We start from the raw sequence: 17,754 nt of genomic DNA, 5'->3' as shown, positions 1-17,754 counted from the left end.
CAGGAGAGAGAGAGACAGAGAGAGAGAGAGAGAGAGGGAGAGAGAGAGAGGCAGGAGAGAGAGGGAGAGAGAGAGAGGCAGGAGAGAGAGAGAGACAGAGAGAGAGGCAGGAGAGAGGGAGAGGGAGAGAGAGAGAGAGAGAGGCAGGAGAGAGAGAGATAGAGAGAGACAGGAGAGAGATAGAGAGAGACAGGAGAGAGAGAGAGATAGAGAGAGGCAGGAGAGAGAGAGAGAGAGAGAGAGAGAGAGGCGGGAGAGAGAGAGGCAGGAGAGAGAGAGAGAGAGAGAGAGAGAGAGGCAGGAGAGAGAGAGACAGAGAGAGAGAGAGAGATAGGCAGAGAGAGCGAGAGAGAGGCAGGAGAGAGAGAGAGAGAGAGAGAGAGAGAAATGGCGCCTCGATGCTGCGCTCACTGAGGCAGTGTTTGGAGCCGGTTAGAGAGATTCAGTGAGGGCAGACTAAAGGAGAAACCATGGTGAATACGAGAAAAAGCTCACGGCCGGGGACCGGTCCCTTTATCTCCTCTCGGACTAGGTCTTCGTCGAGAACCGAGCGAAGCTCTGAAGAACATGTAAGCCGGTTTCCTTTCTTTGCCGGCGAGCTAGCTGGCTCTGCTAGTTGGCTATGTAGCTGTAGCATTGGCCTCAAGGTGCTCCACTTAATGTTTTATTCACAGCAAAGTACGAGCATTAATAAACCTGACACCCGCTCAGTCACGCAGAAACACAATAAAAGACTTGATTGTTGCACATTATTTGCGTGTCAGTTGCACTGAACGCATTGCTCAGCTGTCAAATTACAAGCTAGCCATGTTAGCTCCAGGCTAACCCTAAGTTCAGTTCCCTTTGTGTTTGGCAATTTTACCCGGCTGACTTGTTTCACCATTGTCTCCTCAAATGAGCCTTCATATCAAAGAACACTTGAAGTTTTACGCTGGGGTATTAGCATTACTTAATGTCACCGTTCTTGACGTATCAGTGTCATTAATATTTAAAATGTAAAGAGATAAAGCATTAGTTGTGCTAGCATTTGTAGGTAACAGCTAGCCCGACAGCTAGTGGGGGGAAGGGAGTCCTGGGTTCAAAACAGTGCACTGGCTCTAGTCCCGTATTTAACAAGTCTGAACTTGGTGAACTTTCTGCCCCTCAGACCCCCAGACAACCTGTTTACACAACAACAGTTTTACACCTACTAATGTGACAATAGACCTTTTTATTTCCTTCTATGTTGAAATGTGAGCTGAATTAATAGTTTACACTCTGATGACTGACCTACAAACAGCCTGACAGCCTTTGTCTCAAAATGTAAACATTGACATTAGGAAAGGCAAGAGCTTCCGTGGTTCTGACTTATTTACATCGTAGCTCTTATCTCAAACATACAATATGTTTTATTGACAGTCATTATCACATTCTTTAATGGTCTGTTTGTTCATACTTGGTTGATTTTGAGTGATTCCTGGCTGATGTCCAGTCCTGTTTGTTGCCAGCCACACTAACCAATGACAGATGACATTGTTAACTCTTATTTAACATTCTTGGGTATTACAGACCTTTACATTTGACAATGTAATTTTCAAGGATTCAAGTTATATTTGTACACAACAATCCCCAATCCTTTCACACACTTGGCTGTGTTTAAAACTTAACCCTTGTTGCTAAAACTGACAATGGTTTGTTTAACTTCACAGTGTTTGGAAAAGTGAGTTAAACAAATCAATATTTCAGGGTGCACCTGTCAGGCTGCAACACTGCATTTGCTTGCTGCCAGTACATCATGCACTTTTCAGTCTGCCTGCATCCAGCCTGTCAGACAAACCCCACCGCCGACGTTGCAGACAGTTGCCTATGACAACAGTGAGATACACTCTCGTATCGGCAGGGAAGTGAAGCTGTGAAGGGCGTGAGCATCAAGGGCACATGCCTGCTTGGTGCCCTGTTGTGATTCAGAGAATACATTGAGGAGTTGGGTACAAGGTGTCATGTCTATTCACAATACTCTGTTCTGGGTTTGCCCTGTGGGGCTCTTGCTGTCTTGCATCCTTGATGTGTTTTTATGTTGTCATGGATTAGATTTTGTACTTGAGCAGTTTGGTTATGTGTACTTGGTATTTGCTTGATATTCTAGCTTTATACACTGCCTGACAGAGTGTTTTTTAAATAAAAACTTGAGATAGATAGATACTTTATTGATCCCGAGGGAAATTCAAAGCATCCAGTAGCAGGTTACAAAGACGTACATGACATGAAACATATGTTACAAATTAAACCACAAAACCGACCCTCCCCTCCCATACATATATATTAACCCGAAAAAAAGATTTAAAGAATACCCCTAGATGAAACAAACTTAAACTGTGCAATTAAAAATAGATTTATACAAGAAATGTACATAACCCGTGCAGGGATAAAAATATATGTGCAATTTAAACAAGAATCTATAAACAGTTGAGGGAAAAAATCTGTAATTAGACCTGAATATAAAAAAATAAAAAAGTGTTGACCTTCTGAAGTTGTGTTGTTTATATATGTACAGCAATGTTTTAAAAAGCAGATAGTGCAGAGTTATCAAAAACAGACATTAAATAACAGGCAGTGCAAACATTAAATTAAAGGTGCTATGTAAGTAAATTGAGGTAATCATTAAAGTGTACTTGTGTACGGCTGTAACTGTTTCAGCAATCATGCGTTCTGTTACTTGCTTGTTCAGCTTTTTTTTAATCTCTCTAGTCTCTACATTTTTCTCTCTGAAACTGATGTAATGTTTGTTTGTTGAACAGAAGGATCACAGTAGTGATGTTAGTAGTCCCAGCAGCCCACGGTTGGCTCCCCCTTCCAAGCGGACACGACGACAGACCGCCTCTGAGCCCAGCTCCAGTGACACCTCCCCGTCCCCTCAGACTAAAGGCCAGAGGGTCAGCTGGGACATCCCCACCTATCGCACCAGGTCAGCTGTTGGTTCTGGTTTCACACATCATGGGGCATCTCTGAATATTAGACCGAGAGTGCATATTTTTTTGAAGCACAATAGTAGTATTGCATTGAAATCATCAGTTTATTGGTTGACTTCTCTGTACAAAGATTCAGTTTGAAGCCAGAACTAAGTTTATATGGCTATTTGCTGTCAAGTCATCTTAACCAACCTAAATGTGTGTATCCAGTTCTTTGTGTTTCCTTTGCATACATCAATACCTCTTGTTATTGTGCTTCCAGGTTGTCCTCTCGCATAATGCAAAATGGGCACGGTAATGCAGTTTGTATTTGTCTCTCTTTTTAATCCATATGTTGAAAATATGCATTTGGATGGCCTAGAATAAAAGAATTAACTCAACGTTTGTTGATGCTGCAGCTCATATGAGTCACCGGAATGATGAGAGCGGAGGGGGAGATCACTCCCACATGAACGGCCATGTGGAACTGAAGAGGAGCTGCCGGGTGAAGAAGAGCCAATTTGAACACCTCAATCAGAGCCTGCTGTTTGACCAGCTGGTTAACAGGTAGCTAACCCTCACACCAATTAAACTGCTCTTTTAACATGCAAAGCATAATAACCAGAATCAGTAGAAATTGAATAGCTGAAGCATACTTTACTCAAATTGCAACAAGCTGAATTTGGCCAGTTTACATTTGAGAAATAAAAAAACATTTTTTTTAAATTGTTTTATTTAGTTGCCATATGAAGTCTTTCACAAAGTCCTAGCTACAAACTTGTGGCAAAAGTTTTCATCATCCATATTCAAGTCCTACATTCAAATTCACTTAATATGGAAGTGAGCAGCTTCAAAGTACAGCAATCTAGCATGGTATCTCAATGTAATTCTTTCTTGTCACATCCAATGCTTTAGAGTAAAGAGTCGACTTAAGAAAAATGTTAGTGTTAGAAATTGGGTCTATAGACAATGAAGTTCATGTACAAATTAGGCACCTGTGGCTCAGTGGTAGAATTGGTCGTCTCTCAACTGGAGGGTCAGGAGTTCGATCCCTTGCTCCTGCTGCTCCATCGGTGGCGTATGTATGGATTACTATAGATACTTCTGATGGTCACTTAACATAGCAGCCTCTGCCATCAGTGTGTGAATGGATGTGAATGTGTAGGTGTGACCTTGGGTGTAAAAGTGCTTTGAGTAGTCAGAAGACTAGAAAAGCGCTATACAAGCTCAAGTCCATTTACCTTTTGTCATTCAAACGATACAAATTCTGTGTGTTTGCAGCACTGCTGAGGCTGTCCTTCAGGAGATGGACAACATCAGCAGCATCAGGCAAAACCGTGAGGTGGAGCGTCTTCGCATGTGGACAGGAGACACTGAGGAGGTGAGTGTGGCTGACCTGTAAATAAAAGTCCAGTAGTTAGAAAAGTACTGTCTGATTATTTGATTTGAATACTAGTAATTGTGTGAAGGCTGTGACTTTCCAGGAAAACATGGACATGTATTCTCGGGTGAAGCGTAGGAAATCAATGCGCAGGAGTACCTTCAGCATGCCTGCACATCATAAAGCCATGAGTAAAACTGAGCAGGAGGAGGAAGAAGAGGAAGGGACGGAAGGTTAGTTTTCTTTTTATGTTCTACTTATAAATCAGTGGAGACAAAATAATGGTGAAACCGTCATGAACCACCTCATCTTTGATTTCACTCCTCAAATCAATACAAAACATCTACAGATGATGACCAAGTGACCTTTGAGTGAATACTTTTTACGCTTAGGTGAGATATGAAGTCAAACAACTGCACATGATGTTTTCAGATTCTCATGGTGACGATGAAGAGGAGGATGCAGAGGATGATGATGAAGATGATGAAGGAGATGAAGTGGAGGAGGCAGGAGAGGAAAATGACAGGCCATACAACCTGAGGCAGAGAAAGACGGTGCAGAGATATGAAGCACCACCTATTGGTAAATGCTGGGAGGGGTGATAACACTTTTGAAAAGTCATTATGTTTTGCTGTTTTAAGGACGCTATCCATTTATTTACTAATTTTCAGTCTGTAATTATAACTATTGCAGAACCATAGTATGTAGAAACTAACTGTTGGTGTTTGCGCTTTCAGAGCCTGTGAACAGAAAACAGAGCAACCCCTCACTGTTTGACACCCATAGATCCCCAGCAAGAAGAAGCCATATAAGGTTAGTTGTAATTCGTGAAAAAAAAATCACTGTCAGGTGTGATGCTACTTTGTTGTTCCTCTGATTAATCAACTCAGAACTGTGGTTATAAAAAGGCTTTTACACTTCCATCAGTCTCTGCTGATAAAGTGACGCTAGTGTCAGTGTAACGGTCTGACACTGAATTGAGATTGTCACACTTCTCCAGAGTGAAGAAACATGCCATTCACAGCAGTGACACAACCTCGTCTTCTGATGAGGAACGGTTTGAGCGGAGAAAAAGCAAGAGCATGAGCCGGGCCAGGAACAGGTGAGGGCTGCTGTTCCTTTCTTCCCCCTTTAATCATGCTCTGGTTTACACAATCACTGATTGAAACTCTATTCCGATTTATATTTTTTGAGGCTCCTGTGAAATAATGGATGTCTAGAAACATCCACGTTAGCATTAGGGTTGTAGCAACTACTTTTGTGTGACTGGTATTTGTACACTGCATGTGATAACCAATGCCAATCCTATTTTGTCGGCAGATGTTTGCCAATGAATTTGACAGCAGAAGACTTGGCCAGTGGTGTGTTGCGTGATCGGGTTAAAGTGGGCACTAGTCTGGCTGATGTGGACCCCATGAGCCTTGACACCTCAGTGAGTAAAAGCACAAACAAATATCTTTGCTATAATGCAGCACACTTTTAATCTTATAACCTGGAAGTATACAATTCTAGGAATATCTCTTTTAATGGTAGTCTAGTATTTGTGAATTAGTTTTGTAGCAATACAATAAAGCTTCCTGGTGACTTGTTTTTTTAAAGAAGTTCTACTTTTTCAATTGTAAAAATATGTTTTCTCCACAGGTGAAATTTGAAAGTGTTGGTGGCCTCAGTAATCACATTCAGTCACTAAAGGAGATGGTCGTGTTCCCACTGCTTTATCCCGAGATCTTTGAGAAGTTTAAGATTCAACCTCCCAGGTGAAAGGAACAAACATTTGACGGTTAATTTCAAGAAGGTGGCTTGAATAGTTTTGAGTTTTGTAGTGTTTTCTGTATTTTGTATTTCCACAGACGTGCTGTCCACTTTAAAAAAGGCATTATTATGTTGGTGTTTACACATTATTTAAGTTATGAATACACTTAAAAGGTGGTTTAAATAGCTGTTGTCTGATAAACTTGTCTCTATTTCCTCTCCTCTCCTTTTTTAGGGGGTGTTTGTTCTATGGCCCTCCGGGGACAGGAAAGACCCTGGTGGCTCGGGCGCTTGCTAATGAGTGTAGCCACGGAGACAGGAAGGTTTCTTTCTTCATGAGGAAAGGAGCAGACTGCCTCAGCAAGTGGGTCGGTGAATCGGAACGCCAGCTACGCTTGCTATTTGACCAGGTGAGACACACAGTCAGCACATGTGTGAGTTCGAAGGCAACTTTCTGATAATCCATTGTAACCATAGTTTAAGGGCGCACTCACACTAGGTCCAGTTGCTGAAGGATGATTGTCCCCATTCCCTGGCTGGCCTGAACTCACATTGCTTCAGGCTAAACCTTGCTGACCACGGATACCTCTTGGACATAAATCATCACGTCGTAATACGACTATTTGTTTACAAGAAGCGTGGTCTCAGAGTCAGCACAATGGGTAACAATACAGAGAACATGACTGCAACTGTACTGGTTTTGTGACTTATTTTGGGTCTTGTTGGTCAGTTAAAGGACTCTGAGTGTTCGTACCTGCCAAATTTTGAGTAAACACATGTACATGTTGCGTTCCCGTACTTGTGCATGAGCAACCATACCGTGCTGAAGCACACCTCTTCAACTGTGCCAGGGTCAAGGAAGTGTACTGTGCTTGAGAACAGTAGCACTCACACCAGTCAAACAAAGTGGACTTTGGGCTCAAACGTGCTTAGGCACTGTATGGATTGCCTGGTATGAGTGCGCCCTAAGTCATCTGACTTGGATTGACTTCATGATATAAGTTTCAAACTGTCCATTTGCTGGTTGAATATTTGAAGTTTCTGTAATTATTTTATAGCTATAGCAGATAAATATTCTTTGTTGATGAGCACTTTTTTGCAAAAATTGTATTCTTGTATTTAATTTAGCATCGCCATCTTTGATATATTTTCCAACGAGTCTAATGTTGGTGGTGATTTGGTCTTGTGTTTTCTTTTGCACAGGCTTACCTGATGAGGCCATCTATTATTTTCTTTGATGAGATTGATGGTTTGGCTCCTGTTCGCTCCAGCAGGCAAGACCAGATACACAGGTAAGGCTAATGAGCTTGTAATCATCATATCAAAGAATCTATGACTATTGTACACATGTTTATCTTTGAAACATAACCCAACCTCAACTTGACCTAGTGTCAGCACTCATCAGTCAGACTGTCCACACAAGTAGCACAAGCATAAGTCAGGATAGGTTTAATTGCTTCAGGGGGCTTTTCAACAAACTTTTTACAAGGGTCCCTGAGACCTTTGATAAGTTTAGTGACAGTGAATCATTTCCATTTACTTTGCTCTTTGTTTCCAACGAAGTAATTGAATGAAGAAAACTCATGAAGAGCAACAAAGGAGGATTTCCCTTTACCAAGATGCACAGTCATTGTTACCAGAAGTATATAGATGGCATACAAAGAATCCCAGTTCAAATCCTGAGGCACAAATTACAGAGAGATGTAGATGTGTGTGAAGAAATGGATAAAAAAACTCTGCCATCTGATTTTGTGAGATGAATGAGATGCTTCACATCAGGGACTCTTCAGTTCATATTTATTTGTTTATTGAGCAGCAATTGCAATGTAAGCTGAAATACACAACAATTTAATTTCTTATTTAGACCATTTCAACATGTAGTGAAGTTGAGAAGTTGAAATATCCTGTTATCCAAATACAGCTTGCAGTTGATTCTTATGATAATAGCTGCCATTCTCCATCTTTATGTAGAATCTGTAAATACAAATTAAGTCACTACTGAGTCATGAGTTCTTTCAGATTGATTGAATCCTAAAAAAGTGTTTGGGACTATACTTTTGTGTGCGTTTTAAAGTCATGCATTACATCTTTGTAACACTTTACATGAAGTCATTGTGATAAAGTTCTTATAATATTTTATTAAATACAGCAGGTCAGTTTTTGAATTGTGATGTATTCTTTAGAGAAAGACTAGAGACAACTGAATGCTATATGACAAACATACATCTTCTCCCTCTTCCCAGTTCTATTGTGTCAACCCTGCTCGCCTTGATGGATGGCTTGGACAGTCGTGGGGAGATAGTGGTCATTGGTGCTACAAACAGACTTGACTCTATTGACCCTGCACTCAGGAGGCCCGGACGCTTTGACCGGGAGTTTCTATTTAACCTGCCAGACAAGAAGGTGAGAAACATCAATACTGTGTACATTGGTCACATGATCATGAACAAAACCATACACACAAAGCATACATCTGTACTACACAGTGATTTATCTTTGCCATGTTTTCTATTGGAGACAGAGCATTAACTTTGCTTTTGTATGCTTAAAAGATTGCAGATACTGTACCTTTAAGTCCAACATGTAATGTGACAGCATCTGCCTCCTGGCCAACTGTGACATAACAGAATGCATTGTTTAGTACAAGGAGCAGTTAGGGTATATGCAATGCTGTCCCCAAATGCACACCCAGCTGGAGACACAATCTTATCCAGGGGTAATTTGTGTTTTACTCATAAGAGTCCTGCCAAGAAATTAGTTCATGCAGCTCTCTGGCTATTAAGTCTAATCAACTTTTTTTCCCCCTGCTGTTGGATGTTTTTAATCTTACAATCGAGTAGTAAAGTAGATGCTCATTAGATTGCTTGAGAATTAAAAACCTCTCTAAGAGGAACTTTTGTTTTTCAGATCTAATGGCTTAAAATTAAATATATATGATTTATTTTGTGGCTTTTTCTGCATTTATTGTTGAGACAGGACAGTGAATAGTGTTGGAAATGGGTTCTAGAGATTTGGGAATGACACGCTGGGATGGAGCCACAGGTTGGATTAAAATCCAGGCTTCCCTGCTTCGAGGGATACAGCCCCTGTACATGGGGAGAGTGAACTAACCTCTAGGCCACCAGCGCCTCTGACTTCAATATTTAATTTGGGGTGGCATGTTTTTTTTTTTTGGTAATCACACGCCACTGTTACATGTTTTTAAATGGAAAGTGAGTCAGAAAACAGCTCAGTAGAAGTCACTTATCTACGTATACGTAAGGCTTTACCTAGTATTGTTTGTCCACACAGTAAGATAATTTCTAATCAAAGTTGAATCTGCAGGGCGCAATCATCAACAATCATCCCTACACATGTTAGTTAAGCCCCCCCCGGTATTGCCCCAGCTAGAAACCTGTCTGAAATGTGACTCAGTTATGTCAGTAGGAATAGAAAGGAAGATTGATGATGAAAGATGATGTAAACGGTTTCTGTTCATTCATGACAAAGACCACTTCCTTCTGTCTATCAAAGTAGCGTCCCAGGGAGACGATGTAATAAATGTGAGTGTTAGTAGGCACCTCAGATGAGCTCACTCTTTCACCTTATTTCATTTTGATCTTTTTCTTGTTCTTGTCAGTTCTACATAAAGAGAAGATGGGAATGATTTTTTTATTTAAATCCCAGCACACACAGACACATAAAAATTGTTTCCTGGCAATAACTGCTACTATGACAGCTGAACCTGTTTAACATCCTATAAGTCTACACAGGACTTGTGCTCCCTCATCTCTTGACTTTCCTTTCTTGTTTTTTTTGGGGGTGTCTTTCCCAATGTCCAAACAAAATCCTCTGCTCAGGCCAGAAAGCACATTCTGGAGATTCACACACGGGACTGGAATCCCAAATTGGCTGACCCATTTGTAGAGGAACTTGCAGAAAAATGTGTCGGTAAGAGAAAAATGATTTTGATTTATTCTCTTTTAATAGATTTTTGTTTTATTAGTTGTTTTCAAATGCAAACAATTACGGTAACTAACTGTGTTTTTCTTGCTCCCAGGCTACTGTGGTGCTGACATCAAAGCACTTTGCACAGAGGCAGCCTTGGTGGCGTTGCGCCGCCGCTACCCCCAGATCTACGGCAGCAGTGTCAAACTGAAGCTGGACATCACCTCCATTGTCCTGGGGCCCGGCGACTTCAGCAAGGCAATGACGACAATTGTCCCAGCCTCCCAGAGGGCCCTTGCTCCCCCGGGCAGAGCCCTGTCCCCTACCCTCAGGCCTCTGTTGGCAAGCTCTTTTTCTTTGGTGCTGAAAGCTCTGCTCCGAGTCTTCCCCCATGCTCAGTGTACTGACAGGGACAACAAACATGGTAGGATCTGGGTCAATGGTTTCAATGTATACCTTTTATTTGCTTTTACTTGCTAGACTCGTTCTATATTTTACTCAGCCACTTGTCTCATTTATCAGGGTGCTATCCCTGTTGGCACATTTGAGCCTTTTCTAATTTGTTTTTTCCCCCCTGCCTTATGTCAAAGTTCTTTGTATCACCCTCAAACACTAGAGGTACTCTGTGATAAAACTTTCCCCCTGAGATTAGAGCTGATAGCACAGAGATTGGGTAACAAGTCATCCCGCTTCCACCTCAATAACTCAACTCCCACAGCAGTCAACAAATGAGTATTTACAGCAGATTAGCCACAATGCAGCACTTGACCAGTGGGAGATTGCTTCCAGGAGTTGTTCTTCTTGCATCCAGTAATGACATGAGCTCCAAGAGTGCTGCATCTCTTTAAATGCCCATTACATCTCGCCTAATAAGCCAGCTCTCTTTTTTTATTGACGCTTTTCGAGTGAAATGACCACATTAATGTCAGTGGTAGTGCTGCTTTGAGAATTCAACTTTGTAGAAACAAACTTTTAAGTGGATTTAGCACCATTATGTTCAGTAACTTCAGGAAAAATTAGCTGCTACTTATGCATGGCTGTATTATAAGTGTTTCTATCTGTGCTAGGCGGTGACAATCAACTGCTTGCAGAGGACTTGTACAGCGACGATGACAATGAGGAAGGCTCCCCTTCCATCTATGAAGTCCAGCCTGCTGCATCCCCAAAGAGTCAGCTCTCCTCTTCTGCAACCCACAGACCCTTCCTCCATTTCTCCATGTGAGTCCATAGAAACTCTCAGGTCCGATATATTGTGGCAGATTAGCAATAAGAAGACTACATTTATTTTTAGTAAGCAGATACAGGTATCTTGTACTTTGAAAAAAGAAATCAAATTGTTATTAAAAGTGTATATAGTTTTATAAGAGTGGTTATAAGTACTAGTTTCTAAAGGGTGTATGCCGAGTAATATTAAAGACAACAAGCCCACAAGCCAATCCTACAGAAAACACAGCATATTAAACTGTATATTTGCACTATTTTGCACACAAAGATGGATCTAATGATAAACACACTCAAGACAATAGGGGGCAAAGTCTTCTAATTAGAGAGCAGTATAGATCTAGTGTGCCTTGCAAAGTTGGAAGTTATATTTTTAGTTGAATGCACTTTCCTAATTATTATATAAACACATTATTCTTAATTATTCTTATTAATGCATAGACTTTACAGGAAGGGTGCACTCACACTAGCTGGCCTGCACTCTTATTGCACCTGCCTCTTGTTCACAAGTCATCACCATAGGTTAAGTGCTGTCAGAGCGCACCTGAGCGGTGCTATTTCCTCACTTTTCACCAAGTGAGGAAATAGAATATTTGCAGTTTGCATAATCTGGTTTGAATTCATATACGTTTTGGAGCGGTTCAAGATCGGAACATCACTAAAGTGCAGTGTTTCCCCTACCATTATATTAGGGGGGCGGGCCGACCCCCAACGGCACCCCCCGCCCCCCTTGAAGGTCAAGTTCGTTTTATTTTCTATATAGCGCCAGATCACAACAGAAGTCATAAGGATACCTTTCCTATAGAACAGGTCTATACCTCCTCCTTTATTAAACAAACTTAATAGCCTTATGTTATTTATTTATGCTCAGACAATGAGAGATGCATTCAGGTACGCTCAGAAACGGGAGTTGCAGGAACAACTCGCAGGACCCCCCAGAGCTCTAAACCTAGGGGAAACACTGAAGTGTATGTCATGCAAGAGAGAAGATAAAAACAAACACAATAGTTTCAGTTTTAATCTGTTGTTGTTTCTGATAGCTGTCAAAGACTCTATGATAGTGGCGTGGTTAATTTTCTCGTCTAACAATGGAGACTACACTGATTTTTGGCTTGTTTTAAGTTGAATTCTCGATTATGCAAGGTGGGGATCGATTATACCCTTATGTCTACCCTGCCAGAGCCAAGGAAGTGTACCGTGCTTTGGCACAGTACAGATTGCCTAGTTAGAGTGCACAATAGGAGGAATGTGCAAAAGTTTTATCAGAGGATAGGATGAAAAAGACATGTTGATGAGACAGTTCTGAAATTAAAAGATGAATCACCACTTCCATTCAAAATGGTAAAGGATAAAGGGAGTTTATAACATATTGCTTTTCAGTAACAATTTCTACTTGATAGGCACAGACTTGTGGTGTGTCTGAAGGAGGAATGAAAAACCTCTCAAGGTAAATGAGTAGATTTTAAGATGTTGAAAGGCTTCGTCTGGTCAACAAACCACATTTAATCTTAATGCCTATCGGCTCCCTGTTTTTATCAAAGCCAGGGTTAACTTAACAGGCCTGTTTGTTACATGTTGTTATCAGACACATGTCACAATGGAACCTTATAGAAATCTCAAGGACTTCAATCACATAACATAGCAGGTAAAAGAGAGAGAAAAGACTGAATCACAGAGGGAAACCCTACGTATAGCACTATGCTGCTTCACCCATGTTCCAGGCATGTTGCTCTGTTTATGTCATGAGACATTTGAAAATTACATTTTTGGGGTGCTATAAATAAATGCAAACAATAGCTTTGTGCATCAGCATAAGCCTTCCGAAGCAGTTACAAAAACGTACCGGTAAATGAAAATATAAAGGTGTCCACTGCTGGTCACTGATCTTTATGTGTTAACGCTAACCTCAAACTCCTTTCTGTCACTAGCTCTGCCCTCCAACAGCCCACAGCGTACCGGCCTCGTCTGCTGCTGGCTGGGCCCCCAGGCTCGGGACAGAGCTCTCATTTGGCCCCCGCTTTGCTGCACCACCTGGACAAGCTGCCAGTGCACCGCCTGGATTTGCCCACCCTCTACTCCGTCAGCGCCAAGACGCCAGAGGAGTCCTGTGCTCAGGTAACCCACACAGTAAAAATATTCACTGAATGCAGTTCCACACATTTGTTTTTTTTGTTGATTGAAGTTGAGGGAAGAAGCTACATAACTAGCTTTGAATGATTTGTCTCTGTCTATGTGGGTTTAGGTTTTCCGTGAGGCTCGTCGGAGCGTGCCCAGTGTGGTATTTATGCCGCATGTCTCCGAGTGGTGGGAGACAGTGAGTGACACTGTGAAAAGCACCTTCTTCACCTTGCTGCAGGATGTCCCCTCCTTCAGCCCTGTCCTTATCCTTGCTACAGCTGAGTCCCACTACTCACAGCTGTCAGACGAGGTAGGAACATACTGTACACACACTTGAGCTGACATTTTCAGGTTTTGCTAGAGGCCTGCCCTTGGTTTTTCTGTTGAGACATATTGCTGTGTCTTCCATTGTGTGAGAAACAAGAGTGTTAACCTCTAGCCTCAAAGCTTGATTCAAAGGGTTTATATCTTTCCTTCATACTCGCACAGACATGGTGCAGACACATGCAGGGTATCACAGTCAAGGTCACCAGCTCCCACTGAGTTTTTTTCTACCTTGGCTCCATTTGCCCTCTCTTGTAATTTTTCTCACTGCCCACCTTTCTACTTGGGGATCACTAAACATGCTCCCTCATCTTCCTCTTCTTCTTAGTCTCTTACTGAAAGCTCAAGCAGAGTCACACACCACCCGCTGTAGGTGAGGCAGTAAGGGAGGGTTTGAGGGGTAACAGCGAGAATTGGAAGGGCGGAAAAGAAATAGAGAAAAATAAGGAGTTGGATCTTCTCTATTCAGGCAGCAGAAGGGCTTTAATTAGGTCCAGGGGTTGGCAGCCCCATGTCTTTAAGCCAGGACACACGTCCCACATCAATATGCCCGTGCAGACAGTGCCGCTTTTTTTTGTCTGTGTGTGTGTGTCTATCTCTTTGTGTGTGTGTGGCTGTTGTTTTGGCCAGGAATTAACTCTGGCCTAGCTCCAAGGAAACAGATGATTCTCCTCTGTAGTACACTCATTAAGACTGAGGCACCTGTGCTGTTGCATCCATTGAGCTCCTCTTTAATCTATTTTCCACTTTGTGTCTGAAGTTTAAATTGTAATTTTCCTGTTGCTTCCTTTGTTGTTTTTGTTATCATGCATTTATTCATTTTCTCTGTCTCAGACCATTAAGGCTTAAGGCTTTTTGCTTCACTTACCGCCACAAATTGTATTTATTCACATGCTGTGGTAAGAGTTTAATTTTGTACATGGAAGTAATCACAGCCATTGTGCTTTGAAAGGTAGATCTCTTTTTATTACACATAAGGCTACTGACCATGTGTAGAATTGGCAATTACTCTCTGTTTTTGTTGAATTACCTCTTCTTTGGTCATTGAACAAATTGTCATGAAACCTGGAAAATTGGGAAGCACATGATGGGACTAATAGTGTGTTCAAGTCAGCGTGAAGCCAGCAGCAGTGATTCAAGACTATCCTCGGGCTATTCAGCTTTTTTCCCCCATGTTCCGCATTTAAGAGGAGCTATTTTCTACTCCAGTTGAGTCATTGCACTTGTTAGACAGGTCTGTTCTTAACTTTTTCACAAGTTAAAAAGACCATGTCTCTTTCAAGTTACATTTAAATATACTTAATGTTCCTTTATTTTGTTCCTACACTGTCAATGGTAATGCTTAGTAAAAGCAGTTGAGGATAGATTGAAGAGATTATCCATACCTTTTGATTAACAATCCGCGGCCAAGGTCAAGTAAGTCGGAAATCAGGGAAAGAAGTCATTTAAGGATACCTTTCCGATAGAAAAGGACATCTGTCATTAATAGTAACCCATGACCACCAAGATTCCTTCAAGTGTTTGTGTCGGCATGTCGGTGTCCCCCCCCCCCCCCCCAACGCTGTAAACCTAGAGGAAACACTGCAGCCGTTTAATTACGTGTTCCAGATCACCTTGTTTGTAATACTGTCCTTAAGTAGATGACCAAAATCAGTAAAAATATCTAATAAAAGCTATGTTATTTGCAGGGAATGTTCATATTAAGTAAATTAAAAGAATCTTTATGAAGGAAAAATCTGTGTGTAATGACAACTACAGATAGTTGGTCCCACTTAAACGATGCCCCAGGTTTTACTGAGTATTATTGGCATCCAATTTGCTAAATGAGCAGAGTTTTGCCCAGGCTGTTTACACTTTTAACAGTTCAGTCTTGTTATGTAATTATAATTGCCCCACTTGCTGGCATTGTTTGTTTTATCAAATGATATTGCCCATTGCTTGTTTCAGAGGAGGCTCAGTAGCTTCCTTTAGCAAGGCTTTAGGAGTTTAGGTTTTACATTTTTCGGCATGGCCATGCTGCAGTCTATAGTGCTTTAAGTGATTTGGCGGTCTCTGAGAGTGTTGTTTTACTTGCTGGCACAAAGAACACAGTGACAGCTGCTGTCTCAGCTCCAAACTTCAGCAGGGACCAAGCAGCATCCCTCCCCAGCCAAAACTGACGCTACAGGCTGCTGTCCAACTACACAACCTCCCTCCCTCTCTTAACAGCCGTTCACTCTGCTCAGATTGAATTCCTTCTCACTGGAGGAGAAAAGAAAACGGTGACGGTAGAGGTGAAGTGAATTAAATCATTTCTTTAGATTTGGCTTTGAAGCACCAAAACGGTAGGAACAGTATGCTGAATGTGAATTAGTGCAACATAATTCTACTAATGGTTTTACAATAAGGACCTGATTATTGATACATGAATGAATCTTTATTTTCATGTCTTTCCTCAACACGGCCCATCCTTTATGGGACTATTCAAACACATTTAAAGAAAACATTCTCGAGTGCCATCTCACTTACACAAAATTTAACAAATGATACATAGATAAAGTTAAGAATTCAGCACCAAAAACACTGTATAGCTTAATAAATACCTCATACAAAAAGAGAGAGCAAGAGGGGCGAGAGTACATCTGTTCATTCATACCCTGGGCAGAGTTATGCTGTGTATATTTTTTGTCCAAAAAACCCTCCAGTTAATATAGAATCGATAACTGAGAGCACAGTACAGTATACCCTACTTTCAGTAGTATTTAGAGATGTTTGAACACACTGTCTAATAAACCTTAGGCGCTGTAGTATTCTTTGAGCCTTGGCAAAAACATTGGTGTCCCAATATGACTTCATAAAATGCAGAGAGCTTAAAGTAAATGCTCATTTTTCTGTCACTTTATCTGGTTCTAGTCTTAGTAGCAAGAGGTAATGCAAGGTAGCCCATTTATCTATCTCCCTAGCCAAATCCTCCAGCTCAATTTGGGGGATCCTAAGGCATTCTCAGGCCAGATGGGACCCCTGAAGCGTGCCCCATGGTCTCCTTCCAGTTGGACATGCTGAACCACCTCCACAGGGATCTTACTTTGAGGCATCCAAATTAAATGCCAACAGTCCCAAAGCGAAGTCTTTCAATGCAAAGGAGCAGTTGTTTAATTAAAACAGAGAGTTATATTTGTGACATCATTCTTTAAGTCACCACTTTAAGCTCATGACCCTAACTCAGGGTTGGAAATACGATTGAACAGTATATTGCAAGCTTTGCCTTCTGGCTCCTCTCCTTCTTCCTCTCAATTACTGTTAACTGTTTTTGCAGCACCAGACACTCTTTCTAAACTTACTTCTCAGCCTCAGTTTTTACCATCTGGACTCTGATGTGTACACTATGGAAAATATATATTTGTATTTAGCAGTGTCAGACAGACTGACAGAAATGTTTTTGCTCTTGAGTCAGTTTCTTTAGTTAAGAATTGATCATGGTAGCTGACAGGATGTGCAGTTGTGTTTTATAGTTGCTCGACCCACCAAGATGTCCCAGCTTCCCTACATCAAGCTCTATGCTTAAACCCCCATCTTTTTTTTTTACCACAAAGCTTTACCTCTCTTTGCAAACACCCCTGCAGCCTCTATCATGATGAAAAAGAAAAATACTGAAAATCTTTACCTGCTTCGTGCTGTATTCACTTTGTATCCCTTTTACCCCTTTCCTCCTTATCTCCTCCCTCTTGTGAGGTGAGAAGCAAAATCCACAGAGAGGGGATAAAACAACAGAACAGAAGGCAATGCTGAGAAAGAAAGAGAACAAACATGCCATGGGTAAGGGGGGGATCGATGGGAAAGACAGATGGGGGGGTATAAAGTGGAAAGCTCATGCTTAGTCAGCAACTAGGGCTTCCTATTGGGAGTGGCTTTGAGGGCGGGCTAGTGAAGTGAAATCTTTACAACCTCTGCAGTACCAGTAGAGATGCACATACGATTTTGAGATAGCTGGAAAAAGTATTGTGTTTTTGTCTTAAAGTACTTTATATAAACTTTATCATTTAAAGTGTGACCAAAAAATAAACACTTCTCCATGCCAATCAGGTCTCTAGGTGTACATTTAGACAATTTTTATACGTCATTTTA

General features: G+C 41.4%; 1 protein-coding gene and 1 long non-coding RNA gene across 3 annotated transcripts in view; one reads left to right on the top strand and one right to left on the bottom strand.

The window, feature by feature from the left end:
* Positions 1 to 305: 305 nt before the first annotated feature.
* Positions 306 to 17,754, top strand: part of atad2b (ATPase family AAA domain containing 2B) — a 60,880-nt gene continuing 43,431 nt past the window's right edge. The window contains exons 1-19 of one of the 2 annotated variants that reach the window (XM_061052466.1): positions 306 to 569; positions 2,778 to 2,944; positions 3,211 to 3,242; positions 3,347 to 3,494; positions 4,209 to 4,308; positions 4,412 to 4,541; positions 4,741 to 4,890; positions 5,046 to 5,121; positions 5,309 to 5,410; positions 5,629 to 5,740; positions 5,950 to 6,065; positions 6,296 to 6,470; positions 7,264 to 7,352; positions 8,304 to 8,463; positions 9,900 to 9,990; positions 10,100 to 10,411; positions 11,055 to 11,205; positions 13,137 to 13,323; positions 13,451 to 13,636. In XM_061052466.1, coding sequence (XP_060908449.1) covers positions 471 to 569; positions 2,778 to 2,944; positions 3,211 to 3,242; positions 3,347 to 3,494; positions 4,209 to 4,308; positions 4,412 to 4,541; positions 4,741 to 4,890; positions 5,046 to 5,121; positions 5,309 to 5,410; positions 5,629 to 5,740; positions 5,950 to 6,065; positions 6,296 to 6,470; positions 7,264 to 7,352; positions 8,304 to 8,463; positions 9,900 to 9,990; positions 10,100 to 10,411; positions 11,055 to 11,205; positions 13,137 to 13,323; positions 13,451 to 13,636 — 2,583 coding nt within the window. In that variant the 5' untranslated portion in view covers positions 306 to 470. Of the gene's footprint in view, positions 570 to 2,777; positions 2,945 to 3,210; positions 3,243 to 3,346; positions 3,495 to 4,208; positions 4,309 to 4,396; positions 4,542 to 4,740; positions 4,891 to 5,045; positions 5,122 to 5,308; positions 5,411 to 5,628; positions 5,741 to 5,949; positions 6,066 to 6,295; positions 6,471 to 7,263; positions 7,353 to 8,303; positions 8,464 to 9,899; positions 9,991 to 10,099; positions 10,412 to 11,054; positions 11,206 to 13,136; positions 13,324 to 13,450; positions 13,637 to 17,754 lie in introns of both variants that reach the window. The other variant, XM_061052464.1, reaches the window with a different exon arrangement.
* Positions 7,841 to 17,467, bottom strand: LOC132985213 (uncharacterized). The gene is made up of 4 exons (XR_009675030.1): positions 17,294 to 17,467; positions 8,629 to 8,673; positions 8,285 to 8,448; positions 7,841 to 8,034 (listed from the first exon to the last, which is right to left on the bottom strand). It is a non-coding gene; the product is annotated as an uncharacterized LOC132985213 (long non-coding RNA).

This window comes from Labrus mixtus, chromosome 12 (genome assembly GCF_963584025.1).
Source record: "Labrus mixtus chromosome 12, fLabMix1.1, whole genome shotgun sequence".
In the NCBI taxonomy this organism is placed as follows: Eukaryota; Metazoa; Chordata; class Actinopteri; order Labriformes; family Labridae; genus Labrus; species Labrus mixtus.
The sequence above is the reverse complement of the archived record's forward strand: the minus strand, read 5'-3'. Positions and strand labels throughout refer to the sequence as shown.